Source organism: Pyxicephalus adspersus, chromosome 7 (genome assembly GCF_032062135.1).
Source record: "Pyxicephalus adspersus chromosome 7, UCB_Pads_2.0, whole genome shotgun sequence".
Classification (NCBI taxonomy): Eukaryota; Metazoa; Chordata; class Amphibia; order Anura; family Pyxicephalidae; genus Pyxicephalus; species Pyxicephalus adspersus.
The window spans coordinates 46,244,759-46,265,644 of NC_092864.1; the positions used below are offsets into that span (position 1 = coordinate 46,244,759).

The window sequence follows — 20,886 nt, forward strand, 5'->3', positions numbered from 1 at the left end:
TCACATATTTAGCCAGGGTTGAGAAATATATAACTGATCTTATTCAAGGACACAAGCAGCAAGGGATGTGTAGTAAGTTCTACTGATGGCATTTCAGATCTGTTAGTAAAAGAGCATTTAAACTCATTTGTGGGAGGTAAGTTTCTGCCATAACTGGCAAGTATGCGCAGCTGCCCTGCAGCAATGGCAGGTCCAGTGCCAGTCATCACCACAAAAGCGAAAGGTGCCATCGTTACAGCAGACTTCAGAGAAGAACGGCTTTCTCTTTTTCCATTGATGATGTAACACATGCGCAGGTGGCTGGCTACATGGCACATGCACTGTTTGGTGTGACCTAAAACAAAAAGCCACCAGGAGCCATTGCATGTCTTTTTTTGTCAATTAGCTCTACCTCCTGGTGACTTTTTGTTTTTTGATTTTAGGTACACTTTAGGAGCACACAGAAAATGTAAGATAATTTGTGATTGGTTAGTATGGCTTACTGCATCTTTTTCCACTTTTTTACCCTTTTAAAGGCCTATGATTTCTACACTGTTTGTTACTTACTCAGTGATCCACAGCCTTGCTCATCACTATTATCATGACAGTCGTCAACCCCATCACAACGATAGTAACCTGGCACACACTTTCCATTGGCACAGGCAAATGAATATTGTCCACACTGCAGTGTTGGGGGTTCATTTGATGGATCTTCCACACAGATGGCTTGTTCAGGACCCAACTTCATTCCATAGGGACAGCCACACACACGCTGATAATTAGGGACAGGGAAACAAAAATGACTGCAATCTCCATTTGGATTTGTTGGTCTATTGCAGGGATTTGATCCTGTGATAAACAAAGATCTATTATTCCTTGTATGCCCAATTACAATGTTACCTATATTAAAGTAGACCTATGAACAAAACAAACTGTAGCTTTTTTATTCAGCAAAGGTATATATAGAAATGTATAAATGTTTCTGTAACAACCAGAGTCCCAGTGTCGTGGTCTGACACCCTGGTGCCCAACCTTCGGCCCGAGTCACATACAACCCTAAGATTAAGTGTGCAAAATTTAGGCCTTATAAGTAATTTGCTCCTCAAGGTACTTAGGCTGGATGTTTAAAAATTACCTAGCTTGGTTTACGATTTACATGTTTTACTTTTTCTAAAGTCTTTTTTTTTCTTTCTCTGAATTTTTTTTTTCTCTAAACCTCTTAAATATAGATTTTACTGATATCTTCTTCAGCATGTCTACAGTCTTTTATTATGTGTTTGTCGCCTGCCCACAATCCTGATTATCTCCTATAGCATGCACTTAATATTTGACAATCTGATGTGGCATGCACACCTTTATTCTAATATGTTTGGAGTCTATGGCATTTTCTTTATCATTACATACACAGAGCATTATGTGCCCTTTGGTAATTTCAGGGGTAGTGCCTTTGGCCCTCTATATCAAGTTGGTTGGCCACAATGGTGTAGATCAGTATCAAAATTTAGGCAAGGTCACTTACTGGTCTACCCTTTCTAAATGATAAGTATCGCATGTTTGGCTTCATACACAATTTTAAATTTACCATGAGATGAACCTGAAAATATGCTGTATTTTATTAAGAAACTAGTTTTTAGGCATTGTTAAGCATTATCAATATATTAATAAATTGTTGGTTGCTTGGTATTCATGTTGATGTAATGATTTTGTTAGCTTCTGAATAAAGCTCCTTTTATTAATTTTACCAGTACTTGCATCGGATGCATAAGACCTGCTTTGTGTCTGAATGCTGCAGACAAATATTTAACTTGACAGAACCCAGAGAAAATGTTTAATACATTGCAACCAAGTGACCACTAACAAACATGTTATTTTGTTCTTTTTTTGGATAGACTTACTTGCTATTTTTTATTTAAATTACGCTCTATACAATAATGATACTGAATACATTTTACCCAATTGCCTTTTCATTTTGGCTTACCTATTTGGATACCTGCGTCAAATGATTTTACATGTCCAATGTTATTGATTCCTCTACGAATAACAGTCATCTCTCCACCATCATATTTCCTAACACGCACTATTCCTTTAAGCCTCCAGTCCGTAATGTATGCATAACCTAAAACAAATACACATAATTCAAACCTGTGTTCTTGTGCTGCTGCATAAAGGGATGATTCAATAAATCAAGAAACATCTTATCCTTGAAACATCTTACATTGCTGATGGTAATTTCGTTTTAAAGGCAGTATACCATCTGCTGTTTGTGAACCTCAGAACAGTCTATGTATTGTGCATGCACCACTGGCAACATGCTAACATTTGGAACTCCTTATGTTGCGGTGATATGACAGTCATTACACTGGGATCAGTTTTTAATGTTATATCAATAACTCTCTGGGTTTCCACCAGCAAGGTATGCATGCATGGGGACTGAAAGTGGTAGGCAGGTCCTAGTTTGCAAACTATATTTAATATTATTTGACTACGTTTGAGAAAATGAAGACCACAAAAGAAGTTGGTCATCTTACCTCCATAAATTGTAAGACCAAATGGATGGGTCATTTGTGTTATTCTACTAAGAGTTTGCCTGTCAGATCCATCATAGTTACTATGTTCAACTTTATCAAAGAAAGCATCCACCCAGTATATGCGCAGGGAACTGGAAAAAAAGAAAAGCTTGATGTTATACGTAAAATAAAAAATAAGAAAAATAGGAAAATACTAAGCTTGGATGCACAATTTTGAGCTTTAAAATATTTTTCAAAAGGCCTGATACTAGTTGTTGGCAGCAACTGTTGACGGCACTATAACAACAGCTGTCAATAGGCAACCCGAAACTCTAGCTCAAAAGTCAGAAATGAGGCATTGAACCCCAATGTCTCATAGCCTAACTAGCCCATAGAGATGCATAAATTGGAAAGTTGTTATTATTTGCAAAGCATATCCTAGCTGTACTTATATGTATCTTTTATTAGTATTTTCTAGATATGGTAGGTTTATTGATATGTATATTTCATGTAACAGTTACACTAGATAATGAGATCATGATTTTTGTCTTGTTGGTTTGCCATACTCTCTAACAACTACACAAGATCAGTAAGTTACCTCCAATCCATGGCTAAACCGTTTGGCCATCCAAGTGTCGTATTCACTATTGGTGTTGCATGTGATCCATCACACCAAGACCTCATGATTTTCGCTGGTCGATACCAATCAGTCCAATACAAAAACCTAAGCACAAAGTATCAAAGCATAAAATATATTAACACAATTACTCTCTCGTACGACAAAATACATATTCATATTGCATTCCCCTTTTGAGGTGCCGTGTGATTCATTAAAGGGAAAATTAAAAATTGAAAGCGTTCAGACTGCTAGTTTTGACTCAATGGTTAGGCTGCAGGAATCCCAATCCTACTTTTTTATATTTTTTTTTTTTTTACAGCGAAACAATAAATTATTATATTTGTCATATTTTAGTTTGAAAGATTTATTTAGGGTTTATAGAAATATGTTTCCAAATATTTTCCTATCTACCACTATATTCACAAGCTAAGATGCTCCAATCGCAGCATATGTGTAGACATAAAAGATAAAAGAAACAGAATATATAACATTTCAGCAGGACGTAGACACCTGAAAGCCTGAGCCTGACTCTTCTGGCTACATGTCAGTAAAAGAAAACCATGTGAGAAGACTGAAGTTTTCAGGATAACTTTTTAGCATATTCCCGCTGAGCAGCGTATTACTTTACAGTCATCTCATCTGCCAGCTACAGAGTTACAAACAGCTGGACATTGAACATGCAAGATCACCAAAAATAAACAGCAAACATCCTTGATTAATTCTGCTTCTGATCGGAACGATCGGGTTAGGAAAATACAGAAGTAGGAAGAAAAACAAAGAGAATGTAAGATTTGTTTACCCCATCACTGGATGAACCACGATTGAGCGAGGCTGATTTAAATTCTGGATGATGGCTCTTCTAGATTTGTCAGCTAGCCGCATGACGCTGATACTCCTGTATCGTGGGTCTGTCCAGTAGAGGTTCCTGGAGATCCAATCAAATGCCAGATCTTCTACACCTTCCACCCTGTTGGCTGTGAGGATTTCTCTACCTAAAGCACATAATGGAATGGTGCTGTAAGAAATAATTCAAACATGGCCAAACTGCAGAAAATGTGCAATTTTCAAGTTAGGCTCATGAAGTTGGTGTATATTGACCCTCCTCTCCTATACCCATTGTGTGCACTTTAGCACTTCATTAAAACCCTTTTAATTTTAAAGTTTTAGAATGCCATTTACAGAATGAACTCCAAAGAGCTAAATGTACATATGATATAAATATATAATGAAGCTGTTTTGAGTACGGTGGCTCAGAGCTTAGCACTCTGGCCTTTGCAACACTAGGTCCCAGGTTCAAATCTCAGCCAGGACACTGGAGTTTGCAGGTTCTTACTGTGTTTGCCTGGATTTCTTCCAGGTATTCTGATTTCCTGCCACATCCCAAAAACATGCAATTAGGTTAATTAGCTACCACACAGCCACCCCCCAATTCACCTTGGACTGTATAATGACATATGACTGAGGTAGGAACATTAGATTGTGACCCCCTTTGAGGGACAGCTAGTGAAATTACTATTGCTATGCTGCATTATATGTTGGCGCTCTATAAATACCATATATTAATAATAATCTTCCAAAGCATTTATATGTAAATGTATTCAGCTCTGGGATTTTCACTGTACTGCCACAAAGCACTGACTTGTCTGGCAGGGGGAGTATTTTTCTGCTGTAGTTCAGTATAAGCTTAACCCAATATTAGACTGGTAAGCAAAGGAAGAAGCAGCAGAATGAAGAGCTAATCTCTATATCACTCCCCTCTCTCCCTCTATCAGTATTCTCTTTCCTATGCATCACACCCGATCGACTCCTAGTGCTGTTCTTGCCTCACCCAGCTTGTAGTCTTCTATAGGACTGCTTACATCAAGTCAAATTCAGGTACGTTTACTGCTTCCATATAAAATATATATTTAAGGATGTAATAAAGAATAAAGATCAGCATTATTATGTCTTTTTTATATCTGCCTAAAAAATTCATTTTTTTTTTTAATTCTCACAAAGATTAAAAAACCAAGAGTTGAATGTAACCTTGAAAAATATTTGTATCCATAGCTAAAGAGACAAATTTTGTATCAAATTCCTGTGCAAATGTATTTATTGTTTTGGCTTTCAAAGATAAAATTTCGTAGCATTAAACATATTCACTACTCCAGTAAAATAGCCTGTAATGGCCAAAACATTTTAGTTATGAAAAGATAAAATAACAGAAAATGTGGAATTTGATAAAAGAGAAAACAGTGTAGTTTTAGAAAGTGCATACTTGTGCGTAAGTTATTACTACCAGCTCATGTAATTTTTCATATACCTTTGACAAGCTCGATCTTCTATTATTTTTTTTTTTATTCTAGGAAAAGTGAGCCCATTAGCATATGTGGGAGACTGCAGGGAAGAAATGCAGGCAAGATCATTTTGTTTTGAAACCAAAAATGTTCTTACAAGTTCATCTTTCCATATTGGTTGGATAAAAAGATCAAAGCAACAGATTTGTTTACTAGCCACTAGAGGGAGCTATAGGTGGTTTAGTGCAATTACATTCTCCTAAATCAGACCTTGCAATACATGCTTTATTTTTTTTGGTTCAGTAGTAATAAAGATTAGTGAATATAGGACTATTTTAGACCCCTGTTGAGCTGTAGCATTCTGCCATGATCTCAACTGCACTCCCAACCATTCACTTGAATAGGAGAGGCTGGGAAACATTTTTTGCACAAGAATGCACACAGATCACAGCATCTTTCCCAAAAGTCATGGTTGTTAGCTGAACATTTGAGCCATGGATTCAGCCATTTTCAAACCTGGGAGCAGAAAACCACACAGATTTTACATTGCAGGTCTGAAAGGTATCATACCTATCTTATCCCAGCGTCTGTATTGCAGGGTTGACATTACCATGCCTTTGTAGCAAGATTCTGGGTATTGATGAGTAACTACCCCAAATCTAATATGGAAGTGATTCAGCAAAGTGACTTCTTCTTTGCCAAGGGCCTGCTTTTAGAAGCTGGGATAAGGTAAGTAAAAGAGTTTGCATTTTTGGAGCAACGTACGCTTTAGCAATTCTTGAGATAGGACATCACCCATGTAAACTAAAGCTACCCATGCATGGGTCACTTTTCCTATTCAACCTAGCAGTCCATTTAAATGTTTCATTGCATAAACAATATTCAATTTACAATTTCCTTGTTAGACTGGCCAAAAGTAATCACATTTTAAAGTATGATTTAAATTTGATTGATGATTTAATTATGATTAAGTATGATTTAAAGTATGATTATGTTCACTGTGATTCCTATTGGGTCATGCTTCTATTGCATCATGTGATATACAATGAATTAAACTGTAAGCTCTTTCAGGCAGGGTCCTCTCCTCCTGTATCACTGTCTGTATCTGTCTGTCAATTGCAACCTCTATTTAATGTACAGCGCTGCGTAATATGTTTGCCACTATATAACTACTGTTTATTAATAATAAAAATAATAATATTAATTATACATTTTCTTTGATGGTCAGTATTTTAAAACAACAGGATTGAATGCAAAACTTTAAAAGCTTTTAAAGTTGATACATATATAGCTAACCTGAGAAACAGCATTGTTAATAATAAGTCAGCTTATAATAAAAAGGCTATACATAATAAGCTATAAACAACACAGGTAACACTGCGATGCATAAAACTACATTGCACTTCTCTAAGTCTTATGATGCCTTATAACCTTGAACTATTTGGAAGTTACTAGTTATTGTGCTGGAATTCACACTTTATTTCTGAGAAGTTATTTTATGCCAGATTCTTGTTTTGCTCTCTCATCTCTTTCTAATCAGAGCCTCTGGAACTTGCTAAGACTACCAAGCTGCAATGTGTGCCTGGTCTGAGCCGCGCTCACTGTGCACAGCCTCGTACCCTCATAGAGCTGGCACTGGCCAGTACTGAGGGAGCCTCCCGCTGGAATTCCACCACCCTCTTCAAAGATACATTTATCTTAAATGCCTTGTATGACATTGACAGCTTTATCAGGTTAAAGGCATCATTTGGCTGATGACTACTAAAAAGAAACTGAACTGAACAACAATAAATGGAAAGAGTTGCTGCTGTGATCATATGTATTTCATGGGTTTAAACACCTGTTACCATTAAGGAAAAGCTCTGCTTAGCATCTAAACTGTCTACATAAGATAACAATTAAAAAACAGCAAGCACTTCAGTACAAAATAAAGCACATAGTTTAGTTATAACTTGATTTTATCTTCTGATGAAAAGTGTATGTGAAGCAGATATATTTTAATATATATTTGACTGGCGTAGCAATATTATAAATATAATAATATTCTAAATAATATATATAATAATATTGTTATAAATATTATTTTTATAAGGTGAAGCTGTCAGTTAGAAGCTGAAAGTTAGAAAGTTAGAAGCTGTCAGGTTTTTACTGCTGGGGATGTGCTTTTCTCTCCCTTCATGGTGTGGTGACACAGATGGGGTTTCTACTATTCCATAATCCAAAATCAAAAATCCTCCTAAAAAGCACCTAGAGATTGTTTATGACAATAGACAGAAGTGAGTGGGGATCTTTCTAACAGAGCCCTGGTTAGTAGTAAAAACTTGAATAATCTGTCCCTATGTTATCCAAACCTAAAGGCCTATTCACATTCTTGCAGAGTGGTGCATTATAGTGATGTGTGCAATACTGTAATGCAAACTAAAGCAAATTACCAACATTAACAAGTTGCACTCATTTATTTTGAACTGCACCATAAAACTCCAAGATGCATGCACTGCAAAGGACCACACAATATGGTAATGCACTGCTATTTCATAATATACATGTCAGTTCTTTGGACATTTTTGTGCATTGCTATCTTATTTATTTAAATAGGCTGCAGCAATGCAACTTATGTTGATATGCATGAAAACTGGCCTGATTTATTAAAGCTCTCCAAGACTGGAGCATAGCAACTGTTTTTGGTAGAACTTGAGCGATCCAGCCAATCTGGAATGGATTTCCTCTTAGTTGGCAAAAGTTTTCATTCCTGGACCAGAATAATTCCAGGTTTGGTGGATCACTCAGGCTCTCCTGTGATATTCTATCTTCTCTAGCTTTGTAGATCTTTAATAAATCAGGCCCTATGCTATTATCCTCTTACAAGGGATATTTCACTTAGTTTGGTAAGTCAGATGAATTTCTCCTGATTTTAACCATCCAATCAAGTGTAGGAAAATAAATGAGTTTTTATAGTTTTCTTTGCACATTTATGGGCATTTGTTGCAGGTTATTTTCACCTTAGTTACAAAAGTAACTGTGTTTTGCCTTGCATGATGATAATTCACCTAGGTAAGTGAACAGCCTAAATCCTTCTATTAAATGCACCAAATGCACCAAAAAGTCAAGGTCTGAATGGGCCTCTAAAAAAAATCGATGGATATACACTGACATACATTTGGTTATTCATTAAAATGGCTGTCACAGGAACAGTACAGGAGCTGAAATTTCTGTTTTGTCCCAAAGTAGCTGCAAAAATCTGATATCCTAATCCTTTGCATACTGCATAGTGCTCCTGGACTGGAGTGCACCCAGCTTTAGCCAGCATGGAGAGACTGTGAGGGTTAATATATATTCACTAGTGAAGTTACACCATTGCAGGATTTTTTTTTTTCCTTTGTAGGTACAACACCGTTCCTTTTTTTTTTTTTTAAAGGGTGAAGTACCGCCGCAGCAATCAGGACTGAACGGGAGTGCAGAGCATCCTGGGATACCTAGGGCATGCAAGCCAGAAGTCCCTGGGTGCTCCTTCTGCACATGCCCAAGATCAGGCAATATTTCTACTAAGGGGAATGCCCAGTGAAATCAGCTCTCTTTTTTTTCCACTTTACAGCAGGCTACGTCACCCTATCAGTGTGAAATCGGGTGACGTAGCAAGAAGAGAAGAAGAAGATATAAGGGAAGACTGTAGATCGTGGCGCCCGGCACTTCCTCTGCCGGGATGAAGAGTAATTCCAGGACGACGCCGGACCAGATCGAGAGAAGGTCCAGCGCCATCGAGGGATCTGCAGGATTATAGGTAAATGTCATTTTTTATTTTCAGTTTAGTTCTGCTTTAAGCACCTTGTTCAATATGTTCCGTGTGTTGCCACTGCAGGTGTGTAACTTGAGGCACCAAAATAGACAGAAACATTACCAGAACAATTACATAGTTTAACACTTCTTACTATTCTCCATTATATCCTAAACTAAAATAAAAGTTTTGTCCAGAGATACAATTTGTTAAATAGTAACAAGACGGAATCATGTCCTCATTCACCACTATATATGAATATTATTTAAACTGTAACCTTGGTAATAAATGCAAACATATATATTTTAAGGCATTTTGTAAATTCTAAATAACAGAAAAGTAAACTTGTTATATATCATTATTACATTGCAAAACACCCTAAGCACAACTTGCGCAATCAGTGAAGAAATCTGCCATTTATGAGGTTGCCATTCTTGTAACAGACAGGGAAATGTAAAATAATATTGAAAAGCTAGAAATCCTCCCATGCAAAATGTCAAAGCTGAGCACATCTGAACCAAGAAAAAATTATTATTCCTGGTGAGTTTCTATGTTTTGGAAGTTGAAAGCTGCTTTTACACAACATCACCAGTGGCTATCACCTTGCCATGCGCTTAACTACTCATACTGCTGAAGCGAGTGGTACTTAATTACTCACTAGTGCCCCATTTATTCCCTGCTGCCCTATTTATTCTCAATAGGCTGCTGTGGGTGAAAGGCTACATGTAGTGTTTCGCTTGAGAAAACAGTTTAGGGCCATTTTAGGGAAAAAGTAACTGCCCTGCAACCCTACTGCCAGCCAGAATATATCCTGCCAGTGTCAGGAATTGCATAACACAAAGCTCTAACTTCAAAAAAGGAATGCGTAGGTCCCCCACTCAAAAAGTGGGGATCAGCCAGCACACAAATTAGATGAAGTATTTGCCGCACTCTAACATGTTTCAAAGATCCGGGGCTTCACATTGATCTACAAGGTAGACCCAGGAAACAAAATAGTAGTGTTTAGACACCAGAGTCCTTGAACCTTCATTGTATTTTTTTAATCAAAATGTTATAAACCAAACTTACGTGAAAAGTTGGTTATTAAAGCATTTATTGCACTTTAATTGTTCTTTGCACTTCTTTCCTTAATAAGACAACTTTGTGTTTATATGTGAACAAACAGCACAATTACCTGTCCCGTCTACTTTCTGCTTGTAAATCATGTCTTTCACAGTGTCTGAATAAAATATACTGTTGTCACGAGCATCAAAATCTATTCCCACAAAATAGGAGGGCACCCCAGTGATGGGGATGATGACATCTTCTTGGGTAGACAGATTAAATGGAATCCCACGGACTGCCATTTGGGAGGAGAAAAGCAGAAATTTCTGTACACCTGGAAGGAAATTATAGACAGTGACTGATTATAGGATGGAAAGTACAATGTAATTGTTTGGCTTTGTTTCATAAACACAGGTGCATATAAACATTAAATTATTTGTTGACATATAGCTGTTTTTCATTTTTGGCTTATCTATCCTTAAAGTGTACATTTAACAAAACTTTTTTTCCTAGTTGTAGACACGGTGGGTAAGAATCCCATTTGTATTTTTACTGCTATTTATTGCTTCCATAGAGAGATTTACCCTAACCTCCTGCCCTGCTATCATCATTTTTACAGCAAGTGAAGAAAAATTGACAAAGACAACATAGACAGAGTAGGGAAGGTTGATAATTTCAGGTTTTCTTTTAGCTGCTGACTGAAGAAATCAATGTCATAGGGTAAGAAAGTAAGCAGAGTTCTCTGTATTGAACCCCAAATTGGCAAATAAATCAAAGTTTCTAATACTGCCCTGCTTTATCTAAAACTTTTAAATAATTTCAAAAACAAAGTTTAATGTTAAAAGTGAATTTTGCACTAAAACGGGTTCACTAAAGCCCTCTTTTAGGGCCCCCTAATATGATGTGATGCTCTAGTGTAACAGTGGAGAGGTAACAATTCCAGGGATAAGCCCCTGTGGCGTAACATAGGGGTCCAAGTTTATCAAAAGATAACACATTTTAAAACAATTTATTGCAAGCATTCAAATGTACTTACCAACACATCTGCGTCCATCCTGATGTAGATCAAACCCCAGTTTACAGCGGCATCTATATCCTAGTCCATCATTGTCAGTCCTGTGACTGAGGACACATATCTGTTCACAGCCTCCATTATTGTTTCCACAAGGATTCCGCACTGCACAGGATATAAAAAAAATAAGTATTAACTATGTATGGTGCCTAAAAACATCTTTAAATGTATTTTACAAGCTGATCTTGACACATTTATTTCATTTTTACAAAAAAGGCATAAATGATGTTTTTAAATTTGCTAACATTTTGTCTGAACAACATTTTTATTATTGTGATTGGATAACAGTACCTGGAACTTTGTTACACATTTTAAAGAAAGTGTGTCCAAGTTGAGACAAAGGTCAAAAGAGTGCTGTGGCAGTGTTAGGTGAAACATTATTTAATGATGGGGTCTCTGACAGTACAGGAGGTTAAAACAGATGAATCAAGAATTGAGAAGTTTTGGAAGAGGGTGCAAGTTATACTTCATGATGGTGTAATTTGTGATCCCCCAACTGCCTGCTTCCCTAATATTTGGCTGAAGTTGAATTGGATTTTGTTAAAGCTAGCCGTTAGTATCTTTAGAAGGTGGCTCTGGAATCTTTCAGAACTGATTTAAACAAAAGAAAGGAGTGCAGTATATGGCGCAAGGTAATATTTTGGTCCCCCATCATATTCTGCCCATTGCAGTGTGTCAACAATAGTTTGCCAATAATGGAATATCAGAATTTAAAAAATTAGGCACTGCCACAAGATCAAAATGTATGCGACCTAAGAAAAATGACTGATTTATCTGGTTTATATGTTGTTCTATTTATGTTTTATATTTAGAGTGTTTTAATATTTATATTTTTACCCTGAAGATTTGAACATATCAAGACCCAGCTCAGCACAGGGGACCTAATTAAAACTTTTTTGAACATTTTAGTAAAAAACTGAGATCTCATCTACAAACAGTTGGAAATATGGATTATTAACATCTTCAAAAGACAGTTAATGGCATGACTATGCGTTCTGTAAAGCACGGCGTAAGATGTGGGCATCGTAATAATAAACGTCAATATATGTGTAAACCACACCTAGCTGGAGGTTGTCCCATGCAGGGTCACAGAACAGATCCAGTTCTGCACGCTACATTTAAAGACCTTATGGTCCAAACACAGTTTCGATAGATCAGACTTTACAAAAGCATTTCAATATAGCACCTGACCTTCATAACTATGTCCAAATGTATACAATAGAGGCTTTATATAAAGATATTTATTTAGGTATAATTTGCTGGCCAGCATGTCTGATGATTGAGGAACACTGTACTGTTTAAGCGTTAAGAATGACCTCTTCGATGTGCACCCATATAGTAAGTAATATATACATACAGAACTCTTTGTGCTCTTTTAGGTAGGAATGAAGGGAAGTTGAGTTCCTATGCTGAAGCCTGCTGCATACCTAATAAACATCAATTAGAGTAATGATCTCTAGATACATAATGGCAGATTATGTTCACCTGAAATATGGTCAACTTGTTCATGTATAAATAAAAATACAATGTATAAAATCAATTTACCATAAGGTTGCCGAGCAGAATGATAAATCGTGATTCCATATGGCCTCAATGAAGTTCCGAACACAGGATATGTGGTACTGTCTGAGAATTTGTTGGCTTTCATAACAGCAAGTTTGGTCCAGTCAGTGAAATACACAAAGTGTTCAAAAATGCTTATTCCATATGGATGTGGGACAGCGTCGCCTCCATGTACAATTGTTTTTCTATAACAGAATTACACATTAAAGATTAACTGTATCAATAAAACATACATAATGTAAAGTATTTTTGTTATTGGAATACAGAATAGAATGATACCTGTGCAGTCCATCATAGGTCACTGTTTCAATGTAATCATAACGACTGTCAACCCAGTACACCCTTTTAGACACAATGTCCACGGTGATTCCTGCAGGCCATCCCAGTTTAGTTTTAACTAAGTCATGGCGGTTAGTGCCATCCATAAATGCCCTTTCCAGTTTGGGATCCCCAGAAACACTATTCCAGTCTGAGAAGAAGAGATACCTGGTTTTATAATAAAAAAAAAGGTGAAGAAATTAATTTTGATTAATGTACATTATTTTTAAAGGGTAAAAAATAAAAACAAAATGCAGACATAAATTAGGTTTTCATGAGCTAGTTGGCTACTGGATTCCCAATACAGCTAAGCTCAATCAATAGTTTGCCAACCTATGTAAAGCTGATGGAAAATGGTTGTAACCTTCACTAGAAGTTCCTTTGCACATGAACAAATATCATACAACTTTAATGGTAACTTTTCTTCTGGCTTGCTCTCTTCTTACTGCAATTTTGAGCTTCTTACCCAACTGTTGGGTCAAGAGCAATTCCTCTTGGGTTTCCCAGATCTTCAGCTATTAATGTTATCCGATTCTGTCCATTAAGATCCACCATGTCAATCCTGTCCACGCTTGTTTCCACAACATAAAGTTTATTACTAATCCAATCCACAGCAAGGTTTTCAGGTGACTCAACTGAGACATTGAGAACTTGCCGAACATTAGAGCCATCAATATCAACCGAGAATACCTGGAAATTAAAGGATTGGATAAGTGCAATGATATGATATTTACAAAAAATCAATCTCAAAGTGTGTGTTTCCTATGTTTCATAATTTCTTGGATTCCTAATTAGGTGGGAATACTTTATAGCAGCTAAAGAACAGAATACCTTTTTTTATGTTTTCTCATCTCTGAAGTCCACCAGTAAGATCTGATGTCAATCAGATATGACCATGTGGCTCTCAAAGTATGAAGAGAAACAGATGCCAGACTACATTTCCCTGAATCCCTACATTACAGTAGAATGTGTCTTCATAAGAAGACAGGACAGGCACAAGAGGTCCTGGCAATGTGGATAGGTGCACATATACTAAATTCGTAAAGTTTAGTTACAAAACTAATATTCCTAATTTACATTAATCAAGCTGATTGCTTTGCCATGTTCAATTTTTTGGTTTATTCTGGCTTCAAGTATTACCTTTGGGGTTATTTAAAGGTTAGGATTAGGTCATGGGTGTATTGGTAATTTTATATTATATTTCCAGATTTAAAAGCAAAACATTGGATACAAAAGCTTAAAATTGGCACAGATGCCTTACAATCTTTACAAGAGTGGATTCTGCAAGTAGTAGTTGTTGAATAGGAAATGGGAGTAAATAAAGGAATGGCACTCATTTGGGCCATGAAGCTGTAGTTTTTTCCAGCTTGTAAGAAAATAACACAAGCTCTGTGCACGAATCCTACTAAGGAACATTGTAAAGCCTTTTACATATATCAGATGAGATGACATGGGATGATTGTAGCTGGAAACTTTTGGGATCATTTCCAGTGACAGGTGGATGAACAACCAGTGTACACACAGATGGAAGAAGAGGAATGATGTGGTAACCCACTGCATTCTTTTCCAAAGAAAGGCACAGTGGTTGTTGCAGATTCGTCATTCATCAATCTGCCGTGCTGTTCACATTTCAGATTTTGCTTGAGATGGGCACAACATCTCATCTTGGTTGACGATCACCTGACTTGTGTATGTAACTTTAGTTGTCCCTACTCAGTCTCAGCTAGTTTGAAATGGCTGATTAACATAAAACAATGGTTACACTTAGGAAACAGACTTAGGCTTAGTAAAGATGCTCAATATTTGTTACTGGAAACAACCATCAGTGATCATTTCCAGCGTCAGTTTGAATAGAGGAGTGCTGTATGTCCAGACATATGTCATATATCTCAATTTCTGCACAAGTTATGAACTCTCTACACACAACACAACAAACACAATTCCTGGTTCATGTTTATCAGCACTTTACCACTTGTTCGAGAAACTTGAAACACTGACAACTTTTTATCCAGTACATACCATCCTCTGTCAGTTTCAGGTAATTTCAAAGCTAATATCTACTAAAACAATGACTTTTCAGTGTCTATTCTGTCAAGAGATCCATTACTGCGCAAAGACAAATATGCAGGAAAAATGTGATTTTTATCATTCATGAAAAAGGCACTGCACCGGCAGGATCGGGTTTCCAAAAATGATTTGTAAAGGATTGGCTAATTTTGAAAGAATGCCCACTATTAGGCATTTGACTCCATTAAGAAGCACATGGGAGGCAGGACAGGACGCCCTAATAATGGAACATTTGTTTAAAGTCTGTCATGTAATACAAATATAAAAGTTGCAATTAAAATAGTTATAATATTTCCTTACTTAATATCCTGTAATGGATGGTTTCCTATATACATGAGAATGTAAAACATTAGTATTGCTTTAAAACCATTTATATTTCTGGGGTCAAAAACAGATAGCTATAACCCATTTTTTATAATGGATGTTAATACAGAAGGGAAGAGTTCACATTTCTAAAGAGGTCAAACTTCTGTTGCTTTTTGTGACCCTGTTGTGAAGATTTTGACTCATTTCATATACTGAGTATTACCAGTATACCAGGAGTAAAAGTCATAGAAATACCCTAAATTTTAAATTGGTCACTAGAGCAAAAGTAGAGGGCACATCTGAGCTAAGACACCAGATCATTTGTGGACGAAGCCAACAGTAAGCCTCTGTGAAGAAATGACTTGGGTCCCCCTAGCTCTGGTCAAGGGCCCTCATGCAGCAGCACACTTTGCACCTCCCTGCACCATATACATTTTCTGATAGTTGGCCACTCCATTTAAATTGCAACCCCCAAATGGTGCAGTTTTTTTGTAATTGCTGCATTTTTTTGAATTCTGTCTTACTGCAAAATTCTTGTTATTTACCACCTCTGTACTATGCACCCATGTTTGATACTTACTTGGTATAGTGCCACAGAAGATAATGGTTCTATATAAATCAATAATAACAACACCAAAAAAACACCAACCCCCATATGTTTGTTTATGCAATATGACATAGAAAACAGGAAAACATGTTAGGGCAGTAACAGCTAAATACCTTGTCTTGTACAGTATCTGTCCAAAAGACACGTCGTAACTGGAAATGAAAATCCACTCCTACAGCTGTTCCCCGGTTCTGTGACTGCACTAAAGTTCGATAACTGTTTCCATGGATGTCACCGATTAGTAAATCCCGTCCATTGGAGAAAATAACCCATGGTGCACCAGCTAGAACAAGAATAATATAATAACATCTTTATACATTATTGCTGTTTAATGGTTAATCATTATACCCAATTGTGAAAAATAAAACCTTATTTTTAAATAGGGTGGCATTGCTATATTAAATTATGAAATAAAATAATTTCTGGGGGAAAGACCCAGCAGTTCTTCCCATTTAAGGTTGCCTGCACTCACTAAAGAACTGATAAAAGACTGGTCAGCCTGGATAGGAGGAAAGAACAGCGGTGATTGTTTTGCAGGTTGAAATACTGCACATTAATGGAAAAACACAAAGCACACCATCCTGCTAATATTAACATGCAGATTGTATCAGGAACGTATATGCTTTGTCTGGAGCTTACCCATTTGGGTTGGCTGGAAGGGTGTGAACCCCTACTGGTTTTTTGTATTGCTGATTGGCTATTGGTATCAGGACAGAATATTGGGGAATTCCAAAATTTTGAGTTGTAGCCAAAACAAGGATAGAAGGAAATTGTAGAATAGGAAGATTTGTTTCTGTGAAAACTATTTTAAAAAGACAGTACAAAATTCAAAAATATAAAAAAGCCACATACAAAAACATTTCTAGCCAAACATCTAATATACTTTAAAACACATATCGATAATGGCTGTTTTACCTAACAGGTAAATGTGAATGAACAAAATCACTTGTCATTCATATTTAACTAAAAAAAAATCAATGGAATTGTGCTTAAAGGTTTTAAAAGCTAGAACTTTCTGTCTGTTTTGGAACCAGTGATGAAGGATTAGATTTAGTTGGTCCCGGTGAGCATTAAAAAGTATGGTGAGCATTCATCAGCAACAGAGGAAAATTTTCCCCATTGCACACTTGTTTCAGTGACAACTGTCTTTGGAAGGATTTCCTTGACTTGAGAGAAATTTACACTCACTTCTTCAAAAGATAAATCAAACTACACAAAAAGTAAAAAAGTAGACATTTAAACCCACATGTTCCTAATATAAATATCCTTCACCCCAACTTTCTTATATAAGGGGTTTAATGTGACGTAACCTAATGGCTATCATATTTTGTTATTCAAACTTGTTAAATGCCAAAGTAAAATAAAACAAACAAATGAACAAACAGGAACCATGTGTATGTGCAATATCATTACCATACTTGTAACAGTAATAATACAGCATTGTTATGGAGGATGTGGTTATAACTTACTGGAAGTGTTGGCTCTGCAGTGCTTATTATGTTCCAAGATATACCCATCCACACAACTGCAGTGGTGAGTGCCTATCCGGTCTTCACAAAGCTGATCACATATGCCCCATATTTGACAGTCATTAAAATCTAAATAAAAATAAACATCAACAAATTATATTTTGAACATTCACGTATTTATATGTATCATTTAATTAGGGAGAAAGGGGGAACTTGAAGAATATATACATAATAATTGTAACTATAAAATGCATTTTTAAAATAAGCCTAGGCAACTAAAAAAAAAAATGTAAAAAAAAATAAACACTTGCTACATACATGGGTAAGCATCTTCCATGCTTTCCTCCCTTCCAATCCTTTTTCCTTCCTAAGGAGGGAGCAAGGAGGCATACCGCTATGAAGGAGGAGAATTGATGTGAGATGCTAAGAAGGAGGAGCAGAGAGCTGAGCTGCTAAACCTAGAAACAGGGAGCTGAGCAGCTAAGAAGGGGAGAAGAGAGCTGAGCTGCTGAGAGGGGGGAACAGAAGGGAGCTGAGCTACTGAAAGAGATTTCTTGTAGAATTTCTGTTGTGAACTTGGAAGAACCAGAAGTTGGAACTCGAGTAGCAGACTTTGACTTGAGACTGACTAAAATCGCCTAATGAATGACTTGCAACTCGACTTGGGGGTGTTCCCCAGCAACTTGCAACTCGACTCATGGCTTGCTTTCTCTGCTGACAGCTGAAGGGGTAAGAGAGGAAGGCACTGAGGTTTTTTACATGGCTTCGCCCCCTTCAGCTGTCAGAGAAGAAAACTTAGAATGCAAAAAAGGTGGGGAGGAAGGCAGTGGTATGTTACAGAAGACTCAACGCCTTCCTCCCCACCTTTCTTCATTCTACGTTTTCTCCTCTGACAACTGAAGAAGGGGGGGAAGGCTGTGTTACAAAAGCCTCACTGCCTTCCTCCCTTCCCCCTTCAGCTGTCAGCAGAGAAAGCTGTGGACTTAAAAAGTGATCCTGTGCTCAAGAACAGGATCAGAGCTCTGTTTCCATATGGAGATAAATTCGGTGACTTGATATGGGACTGGACTTGGAAGAATTCTTGGTGACTTGAGACTTGAACTTGGTGTCAATGACTTGGGACACGACTTGGACTTTAAGGGTGACGACTTAGTCCAACCTCTGGGAAGAACTACATAGTGGCTGCAGCTTCAGATGCCAAAGAAGTTTGTTTTAGAGTGCATTCACTGCTTTTTGACAATATGTCTATAGCCTTGCCACATGTTCCTTTTAAGGTCACATGAGAGATTCTGGCAACAGAAAATGTATATTCACTGCCTGTAAAATGTTGTTTTTTACTCAAAAGAATAATGTGGTTTAGCAATGCTGTTATGTGCCATATGGGTTAAAAAGTGTTTTTATTATTATGAAATATCAGTATTACCATGCTGGTATACAGAGCTTCCCTCTGTTAGAAGTTGATGGCATTTTAAACAAGACTGCAGTCAGTCAGTGATCTCCCCAGGCAGCAGTTGGATATAACCCTTGTGAATTGAAATACCATCCCAGCTTTAAACTTTATCTCTATGTCGATGCAATCAGCTATGTTCTGTTATAAATGGCATCAGTGCTTCATCTTGTTGCTTTGAAGGTGGAACAAATGTCAATATTTGGTTACCATAGAAAGCTTTTTTTGGTTACAAGCCTCCTAAGGTAATGTTATATTTGGACCGTTTAAATCTTAGAAAAAAAAATCATCAAAGAGAGCAACGAGGTAATCTGGGCTTCGCATGCTTCCTATTGAAGGGGAAAAACACATCCACAAATCTAGTATTTCACATCCTTAAAGTGAAGCTACGGTATGAAAACTTTTCACAAGAAAGTGTGCCTTGCTACACAGTCACATAATTTGCTGATGTCATATTATAGCTCAATGTGCTTCACACAGGGGTCACGGCTTGTGCCAGCGCATGGGCTATGCAAAGTACATTGTAATAAAAAAACATTCAGACAATCTCAATGGCTATAATAAATGTGGCCTCATCTTTTTTGAGAGTTACACTTTTGTACAGCATTTGGTGAAGGGGACAAATACTGGCACTTGCAAATAAGGATTTTAGACTACAATACTGTGAAGTGTGTTCCATATGCAGAAAACTAAGTCAGTGGGATCCAGAGAGTGTAGAGTCCTACATAGGGATCAAAGGTAAATATTTGATAAAAATCAATGTTTTGCCATTTGAACGCAATAAAAAAAGAAAACAACTGGGACCATAAATTGTAGCATTTGCCATTTTATAGTGCATATGATCCAAATTTTATTTGAAAAACAGGATTTCTCAGATGTTGAAAAACTAGTAATAACAAGACCTAAACAGCCAAATGATTATTCAGAAACTGACACTTTTAGGTGTATCTATAAGTGGAGGAGTCAGTGGGAGCAGGGAACCAGGAGATAGAGAGCCATGGAAGTGTTGGTATCTGAACAAGCAAGAAATTCTTTTTAGGTAAGTAATAGGTACACACTGTATTTACCATCTACTTTGAAACTTTTATTCACAGTTTGATTTGACTGTTCTTAATAACTTTTTTGCATATTATGCAGCGCTGTATAATAGACAGGAGCTGCAGATGACAAACCTGCACATATTACAAGTACAAACAATCACACTGAAGAAGAAGACCAATCAAGCTTACAGTGCAAGATGTCTCTGACTTTATCAACAGAGTTGCTTTTATATTGTATTCTGCTTAATACAACCAATTCCTATGTTGTGATATATTTTTACACAATATGATGTGACATGTCTACTCACCAACACATGTCCTGCTGTCATTACTGCTGATTATATATCCTGCTGGACAATAACAAACACCGCCAGAAGGAGATGCGTGGCAACGATGCTGACAGCTCAGAGCCGCACAATTATTTGTACCTAGATGAAAAAATTAACAATGATTTTATTAGTCCTTAACTGTGATACTTCACATGACCTTTCACAAATGACTCAAGCTTATAAAGCCAGACACAGCCTGGTAATGTAAATAAGCCAAAAAAAAAGGAAAACATTTTTGTCACAAGTTAAGGGTAAGTGCAGCTACACCTTTATATAAAGCCCACCACCCCCTTTAGGTAGTATAGACAACCTCAGACTTCAGATGCAGGGTAGTCCCAATCTATACCACTTAGTTTCACCTGTGCCATGCAGTATTGTTATACAATTTTTTTCTAAGTGATTGTACTCCAGTAAGCAGAGGCATATACACCTTACCTCAAACAGGAAAGCAAGGGGTGAGGAAGGAGCATA

At 37.0% G+C, this 20,886-nt stretch overlaps 1 protein-coding gene across 1 annotated transcript in view; it reads right to left on the reverse strand.

Moving 5' to 3' along the window:
• Positions 1-20,886, reverse strand: part of LRP2 (LDL receptor related protein 2) — a 118,921-nt gene that overhangs the window by 60,954 nt on the left and 37,081 nt on the right. Inside the window, 13 exon segments of the mRNA XM_072419091.1 lie at positions 547-828; positions 1,958-2,095; positions 2,508-2,638; positions 3,085-3,210; positions 3,905-4,097; positions 10,328-10,531; positions 11,234-11,374; positions 12,815-13,017; positions 13,112-13,318; positions 13,617-13,840; positions 16,244-16,413; positions 17,600-17,728; positions 20,395-20,514. Of these exon segments, the coding sequence (XP_072275192.1) occupies positions 547-828; positions 1,958-2,095; positions 2,508-2,638; positions 3,085-3,210; positions 3,905-4,097; positions 10,328-10,531; positions 11,234-11,374; positions 12,815-13,017; positions 13,112-13,318; positions 13,617-13,840; positions 16,244-16,413; positions 17,600-17,728; positions 20,395-20,514 (2,268 nt within the window).